This window comes from Durotheca rogersii (genome assembly GCF_024521655.1).
Source record: "Durotheca rogersii strain YMJ 92031201 chromosome Unknown GGS23scaffold_9, whole genome shotgun sequence".
Taxonomy (NCBI): domain Eukaryota; kingdom Fungi; phylum Ascomycota; class Sordariomycetes; order Xylariales; family Xylariaceae; genus Durotheca; species Durotheca rogersii.
This window is the reverse complement of record NW_026251240.1, coordinates 881,852-899,841: the sequence shown is the minus strand read 5'-3', so window position 1 is coordinate 899,841 and position 17,990 is coordinate 881,852. Positions and strand designations below refer to the sequence as shown.

General features: G+C 52.3%; 5 protein-coding genes across 5 annotated transcripts; 3 read left to right on the top strand and 2 right to left on the bottom strand.

Annotated features, from left to right (window-relative positions):
• Positions 1 to 302: 302 nt before the first annotated feature.
• On the bottom strand, positions 303 to 1,269 carry GGS23DRAFT_596649 (GrpE-domain-containing protein; the record flags this gene model as incomplete). The annotated part of the gene is made up of 2 exons (XM_051518506.1): positions 303 to 794; positions 862 to 1,269. 2 exons carry the CDS (start codon positions 1,267 to 1,269, stop codon positions 303 to 305), a joined length of 900 nt encoding a protein of 299 aa, XP_051372183.1.
• A 1,969-nt stretch (positions 1,270 to 3,238) lies between these two features.
• GGS23DRAFT_535662 (DNA-directed RNA polymerase) lies at positions 3,239 to 4,863 on the top strand. The gene is made up of 3 exons (XM_051514768.1): positions 3,239 to 3,361; positions 3,420 to 3,985; positions 4,085 to 4,863. The coding sequence occupies exons 1-3, from the start codon at positions 3,293 to 3,295 to the stop codon at positions 4,509 to 4,511; spliced, it is 1,062 nt and encodes a 353-aa protein (XP_051372182.1). The 5' UTR covers positions 3,239 to 3,292; the 3' UTR covers positions 4,512 to 4,863.
• A 450-nt stretch (positions 4,864 to 5,313) lies between these two features.
• On the bottom strand, positions 5,314 to 6,792 carry GGS23DRAFT_535656 (mitochondrial dicarboxylate carrier). Its single transcript, XM_051514767.1, has 3 exons — positions 6,416 to 6,792; positions 5,530 to 6,238; positions 5,314 to 5,428 (listed from the first exon to the last, which is right to left on the bottom strand). The coding sequence occupies exons 1-3, from the start codon at positions 6,618 to 6,620 to the stop codon at positions 5,353 to 5,355; spliced, it is 990 nt and encodes a 329-aa protein (XP_051372181.1). The 5' UTR covers positions 6,621 to 6,792; the 3' UTR covers positions 5,314 to 5,352.
• A 933-nt stretch (positions 6,793 to 7,725) lies between these two features.
• Positions 7,726 to 9,284, top strand: GGS23DRAFT_605031 (phenylalanyl-tRNA synthetase; the record flags this gene model as incomplete). Its single annotated transcript, XM_051519696.1, has 2 exons — positions 7,726 to 7,855; positions 7,933 to 9,284. The coding sequence occupies 2 exons, from the start codon at positions 7,726 to 7,728 to the stop codon at positions 9,282 to 9,284; spliced, it is 1,482 nt and encodes a 493-aa protein (XP_051372180.1).
• A 3,415-nt stretch (positions 9,285 to 12,699) lies between these two features.
• GGS23DRAFT_567214 (Calcipressin-domain-containing protein) lies at positions 12,700 to 14,217 on the top strand. The gene has a single exon (XM_051516318.1). The coding sequence runs from the start codon at positions 12,895 to 12,897 to the stop codon at positions 13,678 to 13,680; it is 786 nt and encodes a 261-aa protein (XP_051372179.1). The 5' UTR covers positions 12,700 to 12,894; the 3' UTR covers positions 13,681 to 14,217.
• Positions 14,218 to 17,990: the final 3,773 nt, after the last annotated feature.

Genomic DNA, 17,990 nt, shown 5'->3' with positions numbered 1-17,990 from the left:
CGTCCTTCCTCCACCGGCCAGCCCCGGCCCGCTTCATGTACAACGCCGAGATCCCACATCTGGGTCGATAGCAGGGTGCGCCGTATTGAACAGCTATATTATGAATGCATCATGCGCGTGCATGCATATACACTATGTAGGTGGGTATGTAGTATGGTCGTCTCCGCCGGCCGCCTTTTTTTTCGTGAGAGGAGCATGTTTATATACAGTAACCCAACGCCACGCCGCCCCTAAGCCCCCGTCGTTTGGTGGTGTACAACGTCTTCATGGTATCATACAGTGACCGAGCGATGTCGGTTCGTTCACGTTGTCGTCGTCGTTGTCGTCGTCGTCGTCGGCGGCGGCGGCGGTGGCTCTTGGCCCTTGGCTACGCCGACCTTGGCCGCGCGCAGGATCCTTCCGTTGAGCTTAAATCCTTTCTGCTGCACGTGGAAGACGGTATTGTCTTCCTTTCCGGGAACCGGGGTCATGAAGGTGGCCTCGTGCTCGTTCGGGTCGAACTTCTGCCCCTCGGGGTCGAACCGCTCTAGACCGTGCTTCGCGAGGGTCTGGAGCATGTTGGTTTCTGTCATCTTGACTCCTTCGTAGAAGCTGATCAGATCCTCGTTCTTCTTCTCCTCCTCCATCGAGCCGATCTTCTCCTTGCCCATCGTCAGAGCCCTATCCAGGTTATCAACGCTGTCAACCAGGTCCTTGGCGAACCTCTGGATGGCGAAGTCGCGCGCGGCCTTCATTTCCCTCTGTGTCCGATCCTGCAAGTTGCGGAAGTCGGCTACCGACCGGAGGTATCTGTCCTGTAATCAATCGTCAGCATCCCACACTCGCGTGCCAGAGTGGCGTCGCCAAGAAGTGGCGAGTTACCTTCCAGTCAACGGCTTCTCTTTCTTTAGTCTCCAACTTCTTTCTGAGTTCAGCGTTGAGGCTCGAGTTGGCCCCGTTGGCGGATTTATTGGCAGCCTCACTGCCCTGGGCTTCTGCCTGGGCCTCTGCCTGGTCTTCTGCCTGGTCTTCTGCCTGGTCTTTTGCCTGGTCTTTTGCCTGGTCCTTTGCCTGGGCTTCAGCCTGGGCAGCTGGCTCGCCCGCTTCTTTCTTTGCGGCGGACTCGGCGGTCTGGTCGCTGTACCATCGTGCACTCCGTATCGCGCCGTAGAGAACTCGTGGTTGCCGGGGACTGAGGGGCACCGGGGCAAATGGCGGTCGTCGCTGCGCGATGGTTCTCGAGCTAGAGGAGAGGACCCTGGATGACGTGGAAAGGACTTGCTTTAACATGACTACGAATGTGATATAACAAGATACGATATTGCAAGGCGTGCGGACGTCCTCAGGGAGGCAAGGTTTTGCAAGGTCGCGTGGGCCAGTGGGCAATGTGAGGGGAGTCCTCGATAAGGGAATGAATAGAGATTGATAAATTTTTAGTTGTAGATGCTCCGCTGGTTGCACGCAATGCCACCTGACGGTAGAACACCGGGCGCCTCTATATGTACCCGCTGGAACCCGAGCCCTTTCCGACCCAGTAGGTACATCTTGCGGTACATCTTGCGGGTGCACAGTCCTATCTGTTAGGTATCTGTTACCTAAGCCCAGAGGCTCGAGTGGCCGGATTTGCCAATCGTCAGGGCGCTCCAGTACTCGGGTACGTAATAGCAATGGTCTGGCTCCATACGCACATCCATTAGTACCTGGCGGGGTGACTGATGAAATGCTATTGACGGGTTACGCCAATATCGACCTGGCTGGCCCCACGGATTTAGGTACCTAGGTACCTAGCCATAGAGGTGTTTTGATCGATTAAAATACTACCTGCGGCTGTATGTAGGTACAAAGCTTGGAGGAGGGTACGTTGGCTATACGTGTAGATGCATACATATGTGTACAAGGGATAGATAGCCGCGTGCATTCACCTCATAAAAGGCGGGAATAGATAGGAGATACCTAAGAGGTAGATAAGGCAGGTTCAGGTACCTACCCATGTACAGTACATAGGTAGGTACATACATAGAGGTACCTACCTGCATCCGCCTCCTCCTTACACATTAAAGATGAATGGTAATTGAAAGGCAAGGCCGGACTTTAAAAGGCTTATGCAATGGAATCGGTTATGGTAGGTACATTGCCAATAGTATCGAGGTTCAACTTAGTAGACGTCTTGCCTGAGGTATCTCATTTTCTGCCCAACCTCACCACTCTCGAATTCTCCCCGCAGTTATAAACCCACAATCTCTCGCCCTCCACTCTAGCTTCTCCTCCTCTTCCCCTCCTTCTTCAGCTCTCTTTGGTAAGCCCCTCCTACCCATCGCGCTACCGGCAACGCGATTGCGCCCGACTCTATGCTAACTTGTCTGGCAGCCTCTTGGCTTAGATCAAGTGTAGTATCTGTTCTTTCTAGTTTAATCTCTGGAAGAGTCACATGGTGGCTCTATCTCTGATTATTCTTATTTTTGATCCGCGGGGACCCTCCTCTGCGCTCGCGCATGACGGCCCCCACCGTGTCCCTAGTATCACACTGCCTCTAGGCGACGCGAACTTTCATTGCTGTCTCTAGCGCTGCGAGGGCTGCGAAGAAGGCTACGTTCGGTTGGGTGGGAAAGGTTGACGAGGACAGACGAACGGAGCTACCTGTATCTGCTACCTCGTGTGCCGCCTCTTGTATCGCACACCGACCCGGCTTAACACTATCGCGGTCAGTCGCATCTTCTCCAACCGAGCCAAAGGAAAGGCCGGGTGTAAAGCGATGGTTAGCACGCTATACATAGCTTCCTAGTAACTGCGCTCTGCGTACAAATCGATCAACTGGCCTCGAGATTCTATCTCTACGCGGATTTGTCACACAGGGTATGACGTCGTTCCGTGTCGAACATCTCCAGCTCCCCCGTCCAGGTCTGAAAGCCACAAGGTCAGAAGGGTGGTAGTGTTAGCCTTGCATAAAAGCTCTCTCTAGTTTAGGTACCAATCCTTGCTACCATCAGCCCTACGCTAAAAGTTTTAGCACGGAATGAGCCCCATTCGCTCCGTGATTCAAAGTACCTATGTATCCTCACCGATTGACTCAAACCAACGCGCTTCCTACTCATACTTCGCGTGCCTTGTTCGAAATCTTTCAGCCTCGCAGCCTCCCTTACCCTTATTCTCTTTCAACAACGTTCCGACTTTGGCGTCCACGTCCTGTCACCATCTCCTCTTTTGGTCGCCGACGTAATAAAACCCTCTGTATCCACAGAAATAACGACAACACTCCCAGCACTCTTTTCCATTCTACCCGTTTGCCGCCAGCTGGGTGGCGTCAATTGTGGCAATGGATTACAACCATGAGATGATCGAGGAGAACCAGACCCGAATTGGACCGGGTGTCGGCATTCTCGGCGTAGGCTCTCCCATCGTCTCTCCCAGGGTCTCCTCATGCTAACCAATTCTTCGTGCAGATCGGCGACAACCACGTCGACTTCTCCATCGACTCGGTCGACCTCTCCTTCGCCAACTCGCTCCGTCGCGTCATCCAGGCCGAAGTCCCGACCGTCGCAATCGACCTGGTCGAGGTCGAGGTCAACACCTCCGTGCTCGCCGACGAGTTCATCTCCCACCGCCTCGGCCTGATCCCGCTCGACTCGAGAGAGATCGACCAGCTCAACTACTCGCGCGACTGCGACTGCGACCAGCACTGCGGCCGGTGTAGCGTCACCCTCACGCTCCACGCCAAGTGCACCTCGGACGAGGTCATGAAGGTCTACGCGCGCGACCTCGTCGTCGGCATCGACCGCCCCAACAACCACGTCGGCAACCCCGTCATCACGGACCCCGACGGCCTCGGCTCGCTGATCTGCAAGCTGCGCAAGGACCAGGAGCTGAAGCTCACCTGCATCGCGAAGAAGGGCATCGCCAAAGAACACGCCAAGTGGTCTCCCACCTCGGCCGTCGGCTTCGAGTACGACCCCAATAACTACCTGCACCACCTGGACATGTGGTACGAGCAGGATCCCGAGAAGGAATGGTTAGTCTCTCTCGCAGCCCCTCCTCCTCGCTCCTCCCCTCCTCGTATACGGTATGATCCGATCTAACCCATTTCTTCTTCTTCCTCTCTCCCCTGCAGGCCCAAGTCGAAATACGCAGACTGGGAGTCGGCGCCGAAGAACGCCGAGTTCGACTACACGGCGGTGCCGCAGAAGTTCTACTTCGAGGTGGAGAGCATCGGCAACATCGAGCCGGACGCGATCATCCTCGAGGGCGTCAAGGAGCTGCAGCGCAAGCTGGCGGGGCTGATCCACGGGCTCGGCGAGAGCGACGGCGGCATGGGCGGTAGCGGCGGCGGCGGCGGCGGCGACTACGACGGCCCCCGCAGCCCCGACGCCATGGACGGCCCCGGAGGCCCCGGCGGCCCCGGCCCCGGCGGCTGGCAGGACCCCGGATACACTACCCCCTACGGCAACACCGGCGGCGCTAGCGCCTGGGGCGGCGGCGCCACGACCGCCTACGGCACCACTCCCTACGGCAACTCGGGATCGAGCAGCTGGCACTAGCGCCACAGGCCGAGCCCGTCGGCTTGTGCCAGGCATGCGAGCGATCGGACCTCGTCTGTCTGCGGAGGCGGAGGCGGCAGGCTTTTTTTTTTGTTGGGGTTTTTTTGTGTAGGCCCACGCGCGTAAGCCTGCCCCTGTACTACTATACGAGAACACTGCCCGCAAAAAAAACAACAACACAGCATGGAACCAATGGTTGGGTTCCCTCTGGGGTAATATGTCACGCATGGCTGCTAGGAGTTACGGGGCGTACTTGTTAGCATAGATGATTTGGACGACAATGCATACACAATATGGGTGGTTCTAGACAGCCGCGCGCGACTTCGGCCCGGATGCACACACGCACGTCGATAATTGTGTACTCGGGCGAGCGAGAGAGAAGATCCCCCTCGCCCCCCCAAAAAGAGACCATAGTGTTTTTTTTCTTCTTCTTCACTTTTCTCTCTCGGCTTCCCGTCCCGACCGTCTTTCAAATATGCAGTTTGTGCCAATCAGTATACGTGCCTACCTAGCCTCTAGGTCTATCCGGCAGCCAATGCTGCCGTGTAAGCGGGACCGTGAACCTCCCAAACGCCCGCAGCTATGCAAGCTGAGTGCCCTTGCCCCCATCTCCCGAACGCCCTCGGTCCTGATGTATGAGCCAGTCTGCCCGTCCCCTTCTTCCTCTTCTCTAGCAAAAAAAAAACCTGTCAAAGGAGCTGACCACCATCTATCAAGTGCCCGTTTCTGTACCGTGACCATCCCACCCCGTCTGTCTAGGTAGTAGTAGGAGTCCGTCCGTCTGTGGAATATGCGTGCATGCGTGCGTATGTGCGTTATGTGGGTGGACGAGCCGAGAATTTCAGCTCTCGATCCCCTTGAATTGCCGGTAAGCCTTGCGGTGCGCTTCTAGGAACAAAAACGTGCAGATCGTTTGCCTGTTGCCCCACGTTCCCGAATGTTAGCGTCGGCGGGAAGACGGGGAAAGGAAGCGGGGGGGGAAAAGGGGGTGGGGGTGGGGATTAAAGGAGAAACTTACGGTCCCAACCGCAGGAAGGCTGGCACCCATCCTTTGAACATCCAGGCGGCGCCCTCCTTGGCGTAGATGGTGCGCAGCAGGTGGAGGATACCCTGCTCGTCGTGCGCGCTCATGACACGGCTCTTGATGACGTCGACGGGGGAGCAGATGGTGGTGGCGACGAAGCCGGCGAGGAGGGAGCTGGCGAAGTGGGTGGTGGTGGTGTCGCCGAGCGGGGTGTAGGTCATGAGCCAGGCCTTGAAGCTGTCGTAGCTGGCGAGCTGGCTGGCGTTCATGAGGGCAGCGCGGGTGCTGTTGGGCCAGACGCCGCGGAACCAGCTGCGGGGGCCCTCCTCGCGCAGCATGCGGAACATGCCGTCGAGGCCGTGCTTGTAGTGGCGCCGGCGGGCGGCCGGCAGCGCCGTGTCCTGCTGCATGCGCACGTTGGTCACGTCGGCGGCGTTGCCCGAGATCCCGCCGAGGAAGCCGGAGAAGGTCGACAGGCCGATGAGCAGCGGCAGCGACGGCTTGACCGTGCCCTCGTGCGTGAACCGGCTCTTGAGATCCTCGTACACGCCGAATCGCACGGTCGAGTACGTCATCTGCCGCAGCAGCGACGCGGTCAGCCCGTTGTACAGTCCGAGCGGGCCTTGCTTCCGCACGATGTGGATGAAGGTGCCGCTCATGTTCCTCGGCGCATCGCCGGAGCGCAATTGGAGCCGAACTTTGACTACACGACGCAAAACGCCCGAGTTAGCGTGTGGGGTCAGACCTCTTTTCTGGGCGGTCTTTTATTGTTTTTTTATTTAAAAAAAAAAGCCGCTACCGACTAACCCGCAGACTCACAGACCCATGGGCCCGTTGCCATTGCCACACACTTCGGGAAGGGTTGAGGAGGGCGACGTACCAAGATCGAGCGGGTGGGTGACGCAGGCGGCAAGGCTGCTCGCGGTGCCACCGAACCAGAAGGGATAGGAGATCTGCTTTTGCGGCAATGCCTTCTTCTTCTCCAAGATCTTGGGCTTGGCACTGGCGGCAGCAGCAGCAGTGGCCGCGGCCGAGGTGACAGACGACTCCTTGGGGCTAGTCTGAGCCATGTCGGCGGACTGCATCGTGTACAGGTGTTACACCGAACAAGCGCAACACGACAAATAGCTGGGCAGGGGAGTCACCATCCCTAGATTCTGCTTACTCCTTCGCTCTCGATTAAGCTGCTCTCTCTCTCTCAGTCTCGGCTTCTGTCGCTCCAATCTTTCGACGCGCAGTCTACTGAGGGTGGTAGGCGTAGTAAGAGAAAAGACGGAGAGGGTGGGCGGGAGGTGCGTTCGACAGGCAAGTAAAGAGGCAGGTAAGTGACAAGACGGACGGGATGCGAGGTAAGTAGGTAGGTAGGTAGCATACAGAATTTCACCTACCCAAACCAGCGAGTCGAGCCATGAAGAGAATTAGAAGCAACCTTACGCACTACGCCAGCCTCGGGGGGGAGGGGGAGAGGGGTGTAAGAGGTAAATGTTGACGGGGCGGCTAAGAATTTTGTACGGCAGTCGATCGGAGCAGTCATCGATCCAGCAGGAAGAAGAGGGAGAGAGGGCTCGGTTGAACCGGTAATTGATTCTCGGACGGGCTTTTTTCGCCCGAGAAAAAACAGTGAGATGGGAGCACAGGGAGACCCATCCTTCTATAAAGGTACCATCTACTAGGTGTGTAGGTACTACCCACCTGCCATTGTTGGCGCCCTCCAGCTGGGATCGGATCGGTGCTGACTCCCATCCTTTGTACACAGTACACGGGCCGGTTGCCGTGGTCCGATGTCGCGATCGACGTCTTACCTCATCGTGCAGCCGCGGCAGGCACTGCCGTAGTGGCAGTAGTGTATGTACATGTGCAAGTTACATGTGTAGGTTACATGTGTAGGTAGGCAAAGATGCCAACGCGTGAAGTAGCGGTACGAGGCAGCACTGCTGGCGGGCAGTTCAAAGTTGGTCCAGGGGTCCTTCCCGACGACATAGCATCCAGTCAATTAGGTGCTTTACCCTGCGGTTGATTGGCCGGTGACTCTGCGCTGCAAGTACATGGTACATATCCGTCTGCCTCGGCCTGAACTATCCCCCCGCTAATCTTTTTTTTGGGGGGTCTCGACAGTCTCGGAGAGCCTCAAATTCTCAACGTTCAGTCCTCGCGAGCGCCCACAACTCTTCCCTGAGCTCGCGCGCAACCATGTGGGCAGGCCGAGTTATTGTACCATGTAGCCGAGTAAGGGGAATACTTGGCTCCCCCGCCCGCGGGGTGAATGGCTGTAGTTCTACTCCTTTTCTACAGCCGAATCGCCGCAGGTTCCTGCTAGATGGTGCGTCCCGACCGCTGTGGCCGTCACGATACATGCGTATAAGGCCCAGTGCCCCCTGACCAGTGTATGCCCCTCAGCTACCCCGGCTCTCCAGTATCGATCGAACGCGACGACAACCATCAATGGCAGTGAATACCCGACTGATTCCTGGTTCAACGTGCCGCGAAACGTCATTGAAAAGGTCCCTCGCCGACTCCACCTGCAAAAAGATCACCCCATATATATAACCCGACAGATCGTCGAGTCTGTCTTCCCGGCGCCGACGTACAAGCACCACAACGATTTCAGTCCCGTCGTTTCCACGCTCCAGAATTTTGACTCGCTGGGTTTCCCGAAAGACCACCCGGGCCGGTCAAAGTCGGACACGTACTACGTAAACAGCGAGACCCTGCTACGGACGCACACGAGTGCGCACCAGGCAGACGTGTTTCGGCAGAATGTCAGCGACGGCTACCTGATCAGCGCTGACGTCTATCGTCGCGACGAAATCGACCGGAGTCACTACCCCATATTTCATCAGATGGAGGGTGCGCGGTCGTGGGACCGCGCCAAGGCGTCGGATGGGGACGTCGCAGCGGCTATATGGTCGGACGTACATAAACTACCGAGCCACAACGTCGAGGTCCAGGATCCCAACCCCCCCTCTCACGACCAGAGAAACCCCCGCCAGGCGGATCATCACTCCGTAGCCGAGGCTGAGGCCATCGCCGCCCACCTAAAAAGGTCGCTCGAGCTTGCGGTCGTCGAGATCTTCACCCGCGCCAAAGCGGCCGCTGTGAAGGCCGACCCCAACTTCGTAGACGAACCTCTGCAGGTACGGTGGGTTGAGGCTTATTTTCCCTTTACTAGCCCTTCCTGGGAGCTCGAGGTCTACTACGGCGGCGACTGGCTGGAGGTGCTGGGCTGCGGCGTGGTTAAGCAGGACATCTACATCAACGCAGGCGTGCCAAACCAGCTGGGCTGGGCCTTCGGTCTCGGCCTCGACCGGATCGCCATGCTACTATTTCAGATCCCGGATATCCGCCTCTTCTGGTCGCAGGACGATCGCTTTTTGAACCAGTTCAAGGGAGTGTCGGACAACCTGAGCTCACTTAAGCGTTTCGTGCCCTTCTCTAAATACCCGGTTTGCCTAAAAGACACGTCGTTCTGGTTAGGGTCGTCGTCCGCAGCGGGGGGCAATACTAAAGCGAACGTGCACGACTTCCACGAGAACGACGTGATGGAGATTGTGCGCAGCGTGGCCGGGGACGTCGTCGAGGACGTCAGGCTAGTAGACGAGTTCACCCATCCCAAGACCGGAAGGCGAAGCATGTGCTACCGAATCAACTACCGGAGCCTCGAACGGACCTTGACGAATGTAGAAACCAACGACCTGCACAACGAGGTCAACAGAGTCCTGGTGGAGAAACTCGGCGTCGAGATCCGGTGAACTGTCTGCCTAACGAATCTAAGAAGAGAGGGAAAGGGAAGAAGAAAGAAAAAAAAAGAAGACGATCCGCAGTAGAATCGAGCGCAAAAGGCACGAGGAAATCTCCCATCCCGCCAGGTCGAAGGCATTTGTATACTACGATGTGACACCATCTAACAGAGCCATCCCGGATGTGCCTATCCCACAGCCGCGTGAAATGCTGAAACATGCCAGATCACGTGGAAGGGCGGAATTGTGTTAGAAATCACGATGGAATCAGGGTGACCTTGCTTACATGCCTTAACGCCAAGTCGCGTCCGTGACCGAGTGTATATACGCCCCAGGCAGTGTCTGTTGGAGTATCATGACAAAGTCATGCTAAGCTTACCACAACAGTGTGCGTGGACAGACCCGGATCCACGGGTTGTTGGCGGATAGACCGCGCCACGGGGAATATAGTCACAAGACGGGTGGGGGGACTCAGAACTGATCGGTGTTTGCTGACTCACGGCAGAGATCAGAATCAAGTGGCACAAATGTTTGTAACGAATATTGTTGGTCGAGCCACGCCTCTCTCGATTCCGCGCCACGAGGCGAAAATTCCTTGTAGACGAGATCCTGCCAGGCCGAGGCCACCGTACGAAGCGGGTGGTCAACCCATCGTCAATTACTAACATATCTATGAGGGGGCGTCCTTCATAGAGGCGAATTATTGCGGAAGCTGGAGCTGGTGCCGTTTCGGGCTGTGCAAGATAACCCTTTTTCACGCTTGGGGCGCTAATCGATATCTGCTCCACGACCTAAGCCCTTTTTAAATCCCCGGAGAGCCCGATGACAGCTCGGAGGGAGGCTGGGCTTAAGGTCGTGGTGCATCGATCGCCGACGAGGTCGATTTGACAAGCGCAGGGACTAAACGGAAAGCCTCTGATGGGTCTCGACTGAAGTGAATCGGAACCAGCGTCAAGAGAATTGATTGCGTATCCTCGAGCGTCCGTGAACGTTCTGGAACGGGATGTCGGGGAGTGGGGAGTGAGAGTCGACGATCTGAGTGGTCCAAGCCGTTCACACTCACAGGCGCGACGCGATTTGCGGAGATACCTTCCGACATAGAGGGACCCTAATCGGGGCTGTGCAAGACGCATTTCGCTTCGCAGCCGCCCGGGGGGAAGTCCATGATTGCCGATGGCGGCTCGCTGGTGTCCACGCAGCGATTCGTGGCGAGTTTCGCAGGCAGTAACACCGAGAATGCGGCCTGCCCACCTACCTCATTCGCACCGTAGGGTGGATTTGCTGGCGATTTCTCTCCCACGTTACCAGTGTCGATTCACCACCTCTACGATATACATATACGTAAAGTTAGAGAAGCCGGCGAGCTGTCGAGATTTCCGAGCTCGTACACTGACAAGAGCGGGGGCAAAACGCGGTCCATCCCGGGATGGAGATTCCCATTATCCCTTACGTGGCAGTCAGAGTCGCCCTCGCCATCGAGAGGTTGCCTGGGGCCAACACAGGAAATAGAGACGGGGTGCGCCTTGCACACTGCTACACAGACGCACCCCAGAGTCCCGAGACAAGACAGGCGTTGAGGCGGAACGGCGTGATCTACTCGACCCTGGCTTCAAATATATGAGCGTATGGGTGCACACGGCAATCTCCCTCACACGCAAACGGCAGCAGAGCATATGTAGCATGGCATGACGAGAGCTTGAGTAACTACTTTGTCAGCCGTGGGATGTGACGGCCTCGAACGAGGGTGTCGTAGGCCGATTTCTCCTAGTTATGCGCCACAACGTAGCAGGTGGTTTGGGGGACGCGAAGTTCTTGACTTGATCGGCTGCCGTTTGGTGCGGGTAGATTTTTTGTGTCAACATGGGCATACCGTCGGAGTTAAGCCCGCCAGTCAGCTTGCGTATGATTACCTCCAAGATGGGGACTGGTATGCCAGTTGTGTCTGCCTGTCCGTTTGTGTGTACGGTAAGGCAGGTAGAGAGAGGTGGCAGAAAACCTCGGTTCGGCTCTCTTGCGCCGCCACGCAACCCACGGGACGCTGCGAGCTTGCGCATACGGACCTAGCCGGGCGGCTGGGTTGAGTCCCGTGAAGGTCGGGGCGCCTGCTATAGCCATGGAGTGCTACGAGGAGGGTGGGTGTCGATACGGATCCGATGGCTTAGCACCATCGCAAGCTCAACAAGGTGGGGAGGAATGAAGAAGAGCAGGAGATGTGTTGAGAGCGGGTGGTGAATTGTGGGCGTACGAGGGAGGATGTAGGGTTAATTCTATGGGGTACGAGGTGGAATAGCAAAACCCCAGTGCATAAATGCTAATGCATCCATAGGCAGATTCGTATATCCAACAGCGCGCAGAGCGCCGGCCTAGGTAGGCTATATCTCGCGCTCGTTGCTGCGGCCTGCGGCCTACGTACGTACCACGTACCGTCCTCTCCGCACCCCTGGCTGGTAGCAAGTGCGTACCTCTAGGTAGCTATGTGCAATACATAGGTGCCCTCCTGGAGAAGCTGCCCTACGCGCCAAGTCGATTCGATAGATACCCGGGCAGGTAGGTAGCTGCTGTGAGGGTCACCGCTACTACTACTACGTTATACTGAACTATAGGTACCTTAGGTAGGAGGTAACTACCTACCTCCTTAGGTAGCTACTAGCTAGAGGTGCCTACCTACCTAGGTATGTAGGTATGTACCTAAGGTACCTGTGTGTGGCACTGCTCATTGCTTCACTTTGGGCCCCACGGACGATTCCATGGGCAGACATTTTTCTGCTGCGTAACAAGTTGGCGCCGTTCCCAGAAGCCGGGGGAACGTGCCAGGAAATCCAGGTGCTTAGGCGCGCACTTCTCTGGCCACTGGCTTCCTAGACCTACTACTAATCGGGTTCATGTGCCCACCGGTATGTTAGATACCTACCTCTGTAGGAGGAGGTGGATATTGATGTACCTGGGTACCTTAGGTACCTACCATCTCATGTCCGGTGCTGCGAAGAAAGGGAAGGTCTGCATCCATCCACGTGTACATGTACCTCCATGCCGACGGGGATAATATGGATGTGGATGACCTCCAAGGGGGCGACGCCTGCGTGGTGGGCGCGATGGGAGGCATGTGGAAGGTAGGTGTACACGTAGGTACGTGTCAGAGGTACAGGAACACATACCTACGTACCTTGGGGCGGTCCCAATTCGCCAATGCTAGAACGGCCCACCGGGGGCATTCTGGTGCGTGGTAGTGCCAGTTCGGGGATGCCCCATGCCCGACTTTGCATCCTCCCGTCGCTTGGGATTCACTGAAGTGTATTACAATGCATCCGCCCACTGCTCTGCGCAGCCACTGTTGAGACCAGATACATATTCCGCCCATCCTCCTCTTCTCCTTTCCACCTCTCCCCTACGCCTAACCCAACAACAGACCAACTCGCAAATTCGTTCTACAGACTACACCGACTCACAGAGCAAAAAGCGACAGATCTCTTTCTCTACCAGCGCCCAAGCCTATCGTCACCGCTCAACACAAGCAGGCGTCGGAGACTCGACTCGGATTCCACTCCGGTCCTCACCAAGATACACCAACCCCCAAATTTCTTCTGACGAAGGAAATAGCACGCTGAGACGACCCGATACCATCATGTCTGGGACGCAATCGCCAACTTCTTCTACCTCTCCGTCTCTCATGGCGCGCCGCGGATCCTCTAGGTCCTTGTCGTTGGACCTCTCGAGCCTACCGCCACTTACACAACCCACCCCACCCACAAACACTCTACTTATCACAAATCTGGGGGACGCCGAGATTTTTCGCCCCGACAACCTCCAAACCATCCGTGACCTCATCTCCGCCACGGAACCCATATACACCTGGTCGCCGTTGAAGTCGTTCAGCCGGATAATAGTCTCGTTCCTCGACGAGCAAGCCGCCATCAGGGTGCGGGCCATATGGGACGGGAAAGTGATCATGGGCGAGCGGTGTCGGGTCTACTTCGGCCAAGCCACCTCGCTGGACTTGCACAAGGACAACCACCTCGAGCTTCCCGATGCCGGAAAGCTGTTCTTCATCAGCCCGCCGCCGTCGCCGCCGCACGGCTGGGAGATGAAGCTGGAGGATGCCCCGAACAAGCAGGTCCACGCCGAGGACCTAGCCGAGGCCCTAGCGAAGCTGCGCCACCAGGCGGCCCCCGTCGGCGTCGCCGACGCCTCGCCCGTCTCGCCCGTCTCGGGGGATTTCGCGATGACGGCGAGGACGACGAGGAGCCGGAGCAGCACGCTCATCTACCACCCACACGAGCACGGCGGTAGCCCGAACCTACCCGCTATCTCCGTCGACGATATGACGGATGATTCCCTAGACATCGAGCCCACACCGGAGCGTCCGATCATGGCGCACACATCACGGCCGCCGGTGGAGCTCATGGAATAAATACAAACAGTATGACGCGATCGGGGACCCGCTCAGGCCAGGAGGAAAGCAGAGGTTGTATGGGATTAAAAGTGGTTGCATTAGTCACCTAGCACTTCGAGGATACGGCGTTATTACGGAAAGGGTACGAGAGAGTTATTTGATCCTAGTCGATATTCCTCCTTTTCTTTTGTCTACATACTTTTCCCGGCCATAGCATGACATCGACGATCGTCGCATGGGCGGAGAGGACTAGTTCGCGTGATTGACTACTGCAGGGACGTGCACATTCAAGGTAGAATTGTTCCTACCGGGGTTGGGCGTTGCTGCTTTGCCGATGGATAGACGGAGATATCAATGGTGTTGGAGGGAGGGAGAATGCGTACGGGAAAGGGAGGGAGAGGGGAAGGGAGGAGTTAGAGAATCGGCCTATCCATTAGTCGTCGTGTACAGTATGCTAGCGGCCAGGACCGAGGAGATAACTTGCATATACGTCCCACCTAATACGCAACCATGAAGACAACGGATCGTACCAACGCACGCTGACGTACGCGTCTACTTGACTACGTGCATATACGTGATTTTGGTGTGTGTCTACGTAAATCTAACTAAATGTTGGGGGGGGGGAGAGAGGAGGGCAAGTAATGCCGACAGACGTCCATCTCGATCTCGCGGCCAAGAGAGAGGGGGGGAGGGGGGGGGGATGGGGGAGACTACGCCGCCGTGCGACGTCCCATCGGCGATGGCCCCGAGCTACCACGCGCAGACCCGGACCGCCCGGAGTGTCGGGATTTGGGACAGGGGGAGCGGGTTACACTCGCGGCCTATGCGTGGGCGACACACGCAATGTCTGCGCCAGGCCCCGCGGGAAAACGCATCCCCCCCACCCGCCTGAGGCACTGGAACGCCGTGCCACGCCCGCTCCCCGCGCCCTCTCTCGCGCGCTCCTGCGCTGACCGCGCGATGGGAGGTAGGAGATCGCGCGGGCTAACGCCGGGACGCGAGCCGGCGAGCCGGGGGGGGGGAGGGGGGAATGCTTCGCCGACGCAGGCCGTGCTCGCGTATACGCCCCAGCCGCGGCGCGCCGGCGGTGGCGCAGGGGCAGGCTCGCGCCGTCGAGAAGCTTCTCGGCGAGGCGCGGCCTCGCTGAGGGGACTCGGTCTCTGGGTGGTGCACCCCCCGTGGCGACGTCCTCGGGCCTGGGGACTGAAGATTGCATATATACGTGCGTGTGTGCAAGTCGAGGCGGGGACCGCCTTGCCGTCGTGCGCGGCCGCGTGGCTGATCTCCCGGCTCACGGCGCTAGGCGTCGCTGCCCCCGCGCGTCCGGCCCGAGAGCGGGCAGGCAGCCGCCGCCGATCTGCGGGCTGTCTGACGGTGTTTGATTTCGAGGCTTACTGCCCCCCCGCCGGCGACCTGCTGCCCGCGACGATAGCCGCTATCCCCCCGTAGCGAGAAAATACAAGTCTTGTTCTTAGTTGGCCCATTCCGGAACGACGTTAGCCTCAGTCTTGAGGCTCTTAGGTAACTAGCTGCCCCTCTACCCGCCCGAGCGGTGTTATCTAATATACTAAGATCAAACCTGCGCCACAGTCCGAAATAGGCCAGAGTCTTACGAAGGTGATTGGTCCATGAAAATGGCGAAACGGTCATAATCACGTAAGCCGCTCTACAAAGCCACACGAAGCCACACGCCTACGTCTAGAACGTTCGTACCTACGTACCCGCACGCCTACGTCTGGAACGTTCGTACCTACGTACCCGTACGCATACGTTTAGAACGTTCGTACCTACGTACCCGTACGCATACGTTTAGAACGTTCGTACCTACGTACCCGTACGGTTACGTCTATAGCGTTCGTACCTACGTACCTATACGCCGTATGCTTACGCTTTACGTTACGTAATATACGGTACTAATTAACGATATATATAAATATTTAATATTATATATTATACTTTCTTATAAATTATATATTAATTAAATAATTTAATATCTTAAAGTAAATATACGTTTTAATATAATTATTTTAAGCTTATAAATTAAATCCTTAAAGCTAAATAAAATATAATAATAAAATAAACTATATAATATATAATGATCTATTTAAACGTTTACGGTTATATATATTTACGCTTTATGTTATAAAATAAATATAAGAAATACGATAAATATAATAAATATAATAGATATAAAAAATATAATAAATATAATAAATATAATAAATATAATAAATATAATAAATATAATAAATATAAAAAATATAATAAATATAATAAATATAATAAATATAATAAATATAATAAATATAATAAATATAATAAATATAATAAATATAATAAATATAATAAATATAATAAATATAATAAATATAATAAATATAATAAATATAATAAATATAATAAATATTATTACGTAAAACAAAAAAGCTATTAAGGAGAAGCAGGGCGTACGCGATACTAAAGTCCTAGATAGGTTTATTTAAAAGTATACTTTATCGAAGACTACGGTACGTATAATGATCTAGGATAAATGGAATTAATATTACCATATAAATCGAGAGACGAAGAATTTAATGTAATTATTATATCTTAGTTATTCCTCTTAGTCGTAGAGATATAGTAGTCGCTAACCTAAAGGTATAAGAAGTAATAAGAGAAAAGGAACGAAACGTAAAAGTTATTTATTCGGTTATAACGGTACGACGAAATAACTTAAGCACTTATAACTAAGATAAATATATTAATCTAAGAACAATAAAATTAATAATAAAAACGAATCTTTAATTAAAGTAAAAATAATAAAGATAGTAATCTAGCTAGGTAGTAAACTCGATAATAAGTATAGCATAGCCCGTACTTACGGGAGCTATAGTTATTCTATATAGATATAAGGCCTATCGTAACGTATTATATAATATATTAAGAGGATATATCTTACTATATTATTATACTACATAAGTATTTAGGTTACTTTATAAGTAATAAAATATAAAAAGAAGAAGGTAAATTAACTAACTACTTAAAAAGAAAATAAATAAATAAAGGAAATATAAACTACCTCTATATAAATAATAAGAGGTTACGAATTATATTATATAAGCAAAGTATAAATTAAGGTAGGTAAACGAGTAATTAAAAGAAAATAAAGAGTTATATATAAGTAAGTTTTTATATAATAGATATAATATTTAATAAAATTAAAAAGTAATATAAAGATTAGAATTTAAAACTAATATAATAAATAAAATTATAAATAAAATTATAAATAGAATTATAAATAGATAATAATAATACTAAAGTAGTAATAAGATAATAATAGATTAAATTAATATTATATATTAATTAAAGTACTCTTTATATACCTTTATATAGTAAAGTATAAAGAAAATACACCGAAGCGCTTTACGCTTCTTTAAGTTTTAGTATCGAAGACTTAGAACCTCTCTAAAGGCTAGGAGAAAAAGGGTAAGTAAGAATCCACGTTAAATTTAACTATAAAAAAGAATTAATTAATAATCGATCTTTAATTAAACGAAGAGATATTAACTTGAATTAAATAAAAAGAAACTAACCTAAATTAAATAATAAAAAACTAACTTAGATTAAACAAGGAGAAATTAACCTATATTAAACGGAAAGAACCTAACTAAAATTAAACTATAAGAAATTAACTTGAATTAAATAAAGAGAAACTAACCTTGATTAAAAAAAGAGAAACTAACCTAGATTAAATAGAAAGAAATTAACCTAGATTAAACGAAAAGAAACTAACCTAGATTTAATAAGAAAAAACTAAACTAGATTAAACAAGGAGAAATTAACATAAATTAATTTATATATAAATAGAATTAAAATAGGTAAAAAATAGACACGTTAGTAAGTAAATAAGGATCCTGTTACATATGTTATAGTTTTATTAGATATATCTTCTTTAAATAGGTTATATAAACTTTTAGCTAATAAAAATAAAATATCTTTTAAATAACTTCGTAATTATAAGGTTATTTATAGGGTTATTTATAAGGGTATTTTTATAAGGAAATTACTTTTATAAATAAATTAGTATATTAAAGAGTTTAACGTATTATAACTATCCTCTAGATAGGGTAAATATTTATGTTTTATATAATAGATAATAATATCATCCATAACCTAATTATCCTTTAAATAAACTAAAACCCCTACGGCCCCCCGAAGGGGGGCCCTGGCATGCTTGTAGCGTATTGGTGCCTGAGCGCAAAAAAGAGACTATACGATTCGACGGTGCGAGATAATATTAGATGAAATCAGCAAGTGCCCATGAAGAGGATAGGTAAGTATAAGGAGAG

Excerpts from the sequence above, each read along its gene's own strand:
- GGS23DRAFT_535662 (XM_051514768.1), top strand. The coding sequence starts at position 3,293 with ATGGATTACAACCATGAGATGATCGAGGAGAACCAGACCCGAATTGGA. Across the intron at positions 3,362-3,419 it reads CGGGTGTCGGCATTCTCGGC|ATCGGCGACAACCACGTCGA; the intron begins GTAGGCTCTCCC and ends TTCTTCGTGCAG. Across the intron at positions 3,986-4,084 it reads CAGGATCCCGAGAAGGAATG|GCCCAAGTCGAAATACGCAG; the intron begins GTTAGTCTCTCT and ends TCTCCCCTGCAG.
- GGS23DRAFT_535656 (XM_051514767.1), bottom strand. The coding sequence starts at position 6,620 with ATGCAGTCCGCCGACATGGCTCAGACTAGCCCCAAGGAGTCGTCTGTC. Across the intron at positions 6,239-6,415 it reads CACCCACCCGCTCGATCTTG|TCAAAGTTCGGCTCCAATTG; the intron begins GTACGTCGCCCT and ends TGCGTCGTGTAG. Across the intron at positions 5,429-5,529 it reads GCCTTCCTGCGGTTGGGACC|GCAAACGATCTGCACGTTTT; the intron begins GTAAGTTTCTCC and ends GTGGGGCAACAG.
- GGS23DRAFT_567214 (XM_051516318.1), top strand. The coding sequence starts at position 12,895 with ATGTCTGGGACGCAATCGCCAACTTCTTCTACCTCTCCGTCTCTCATG.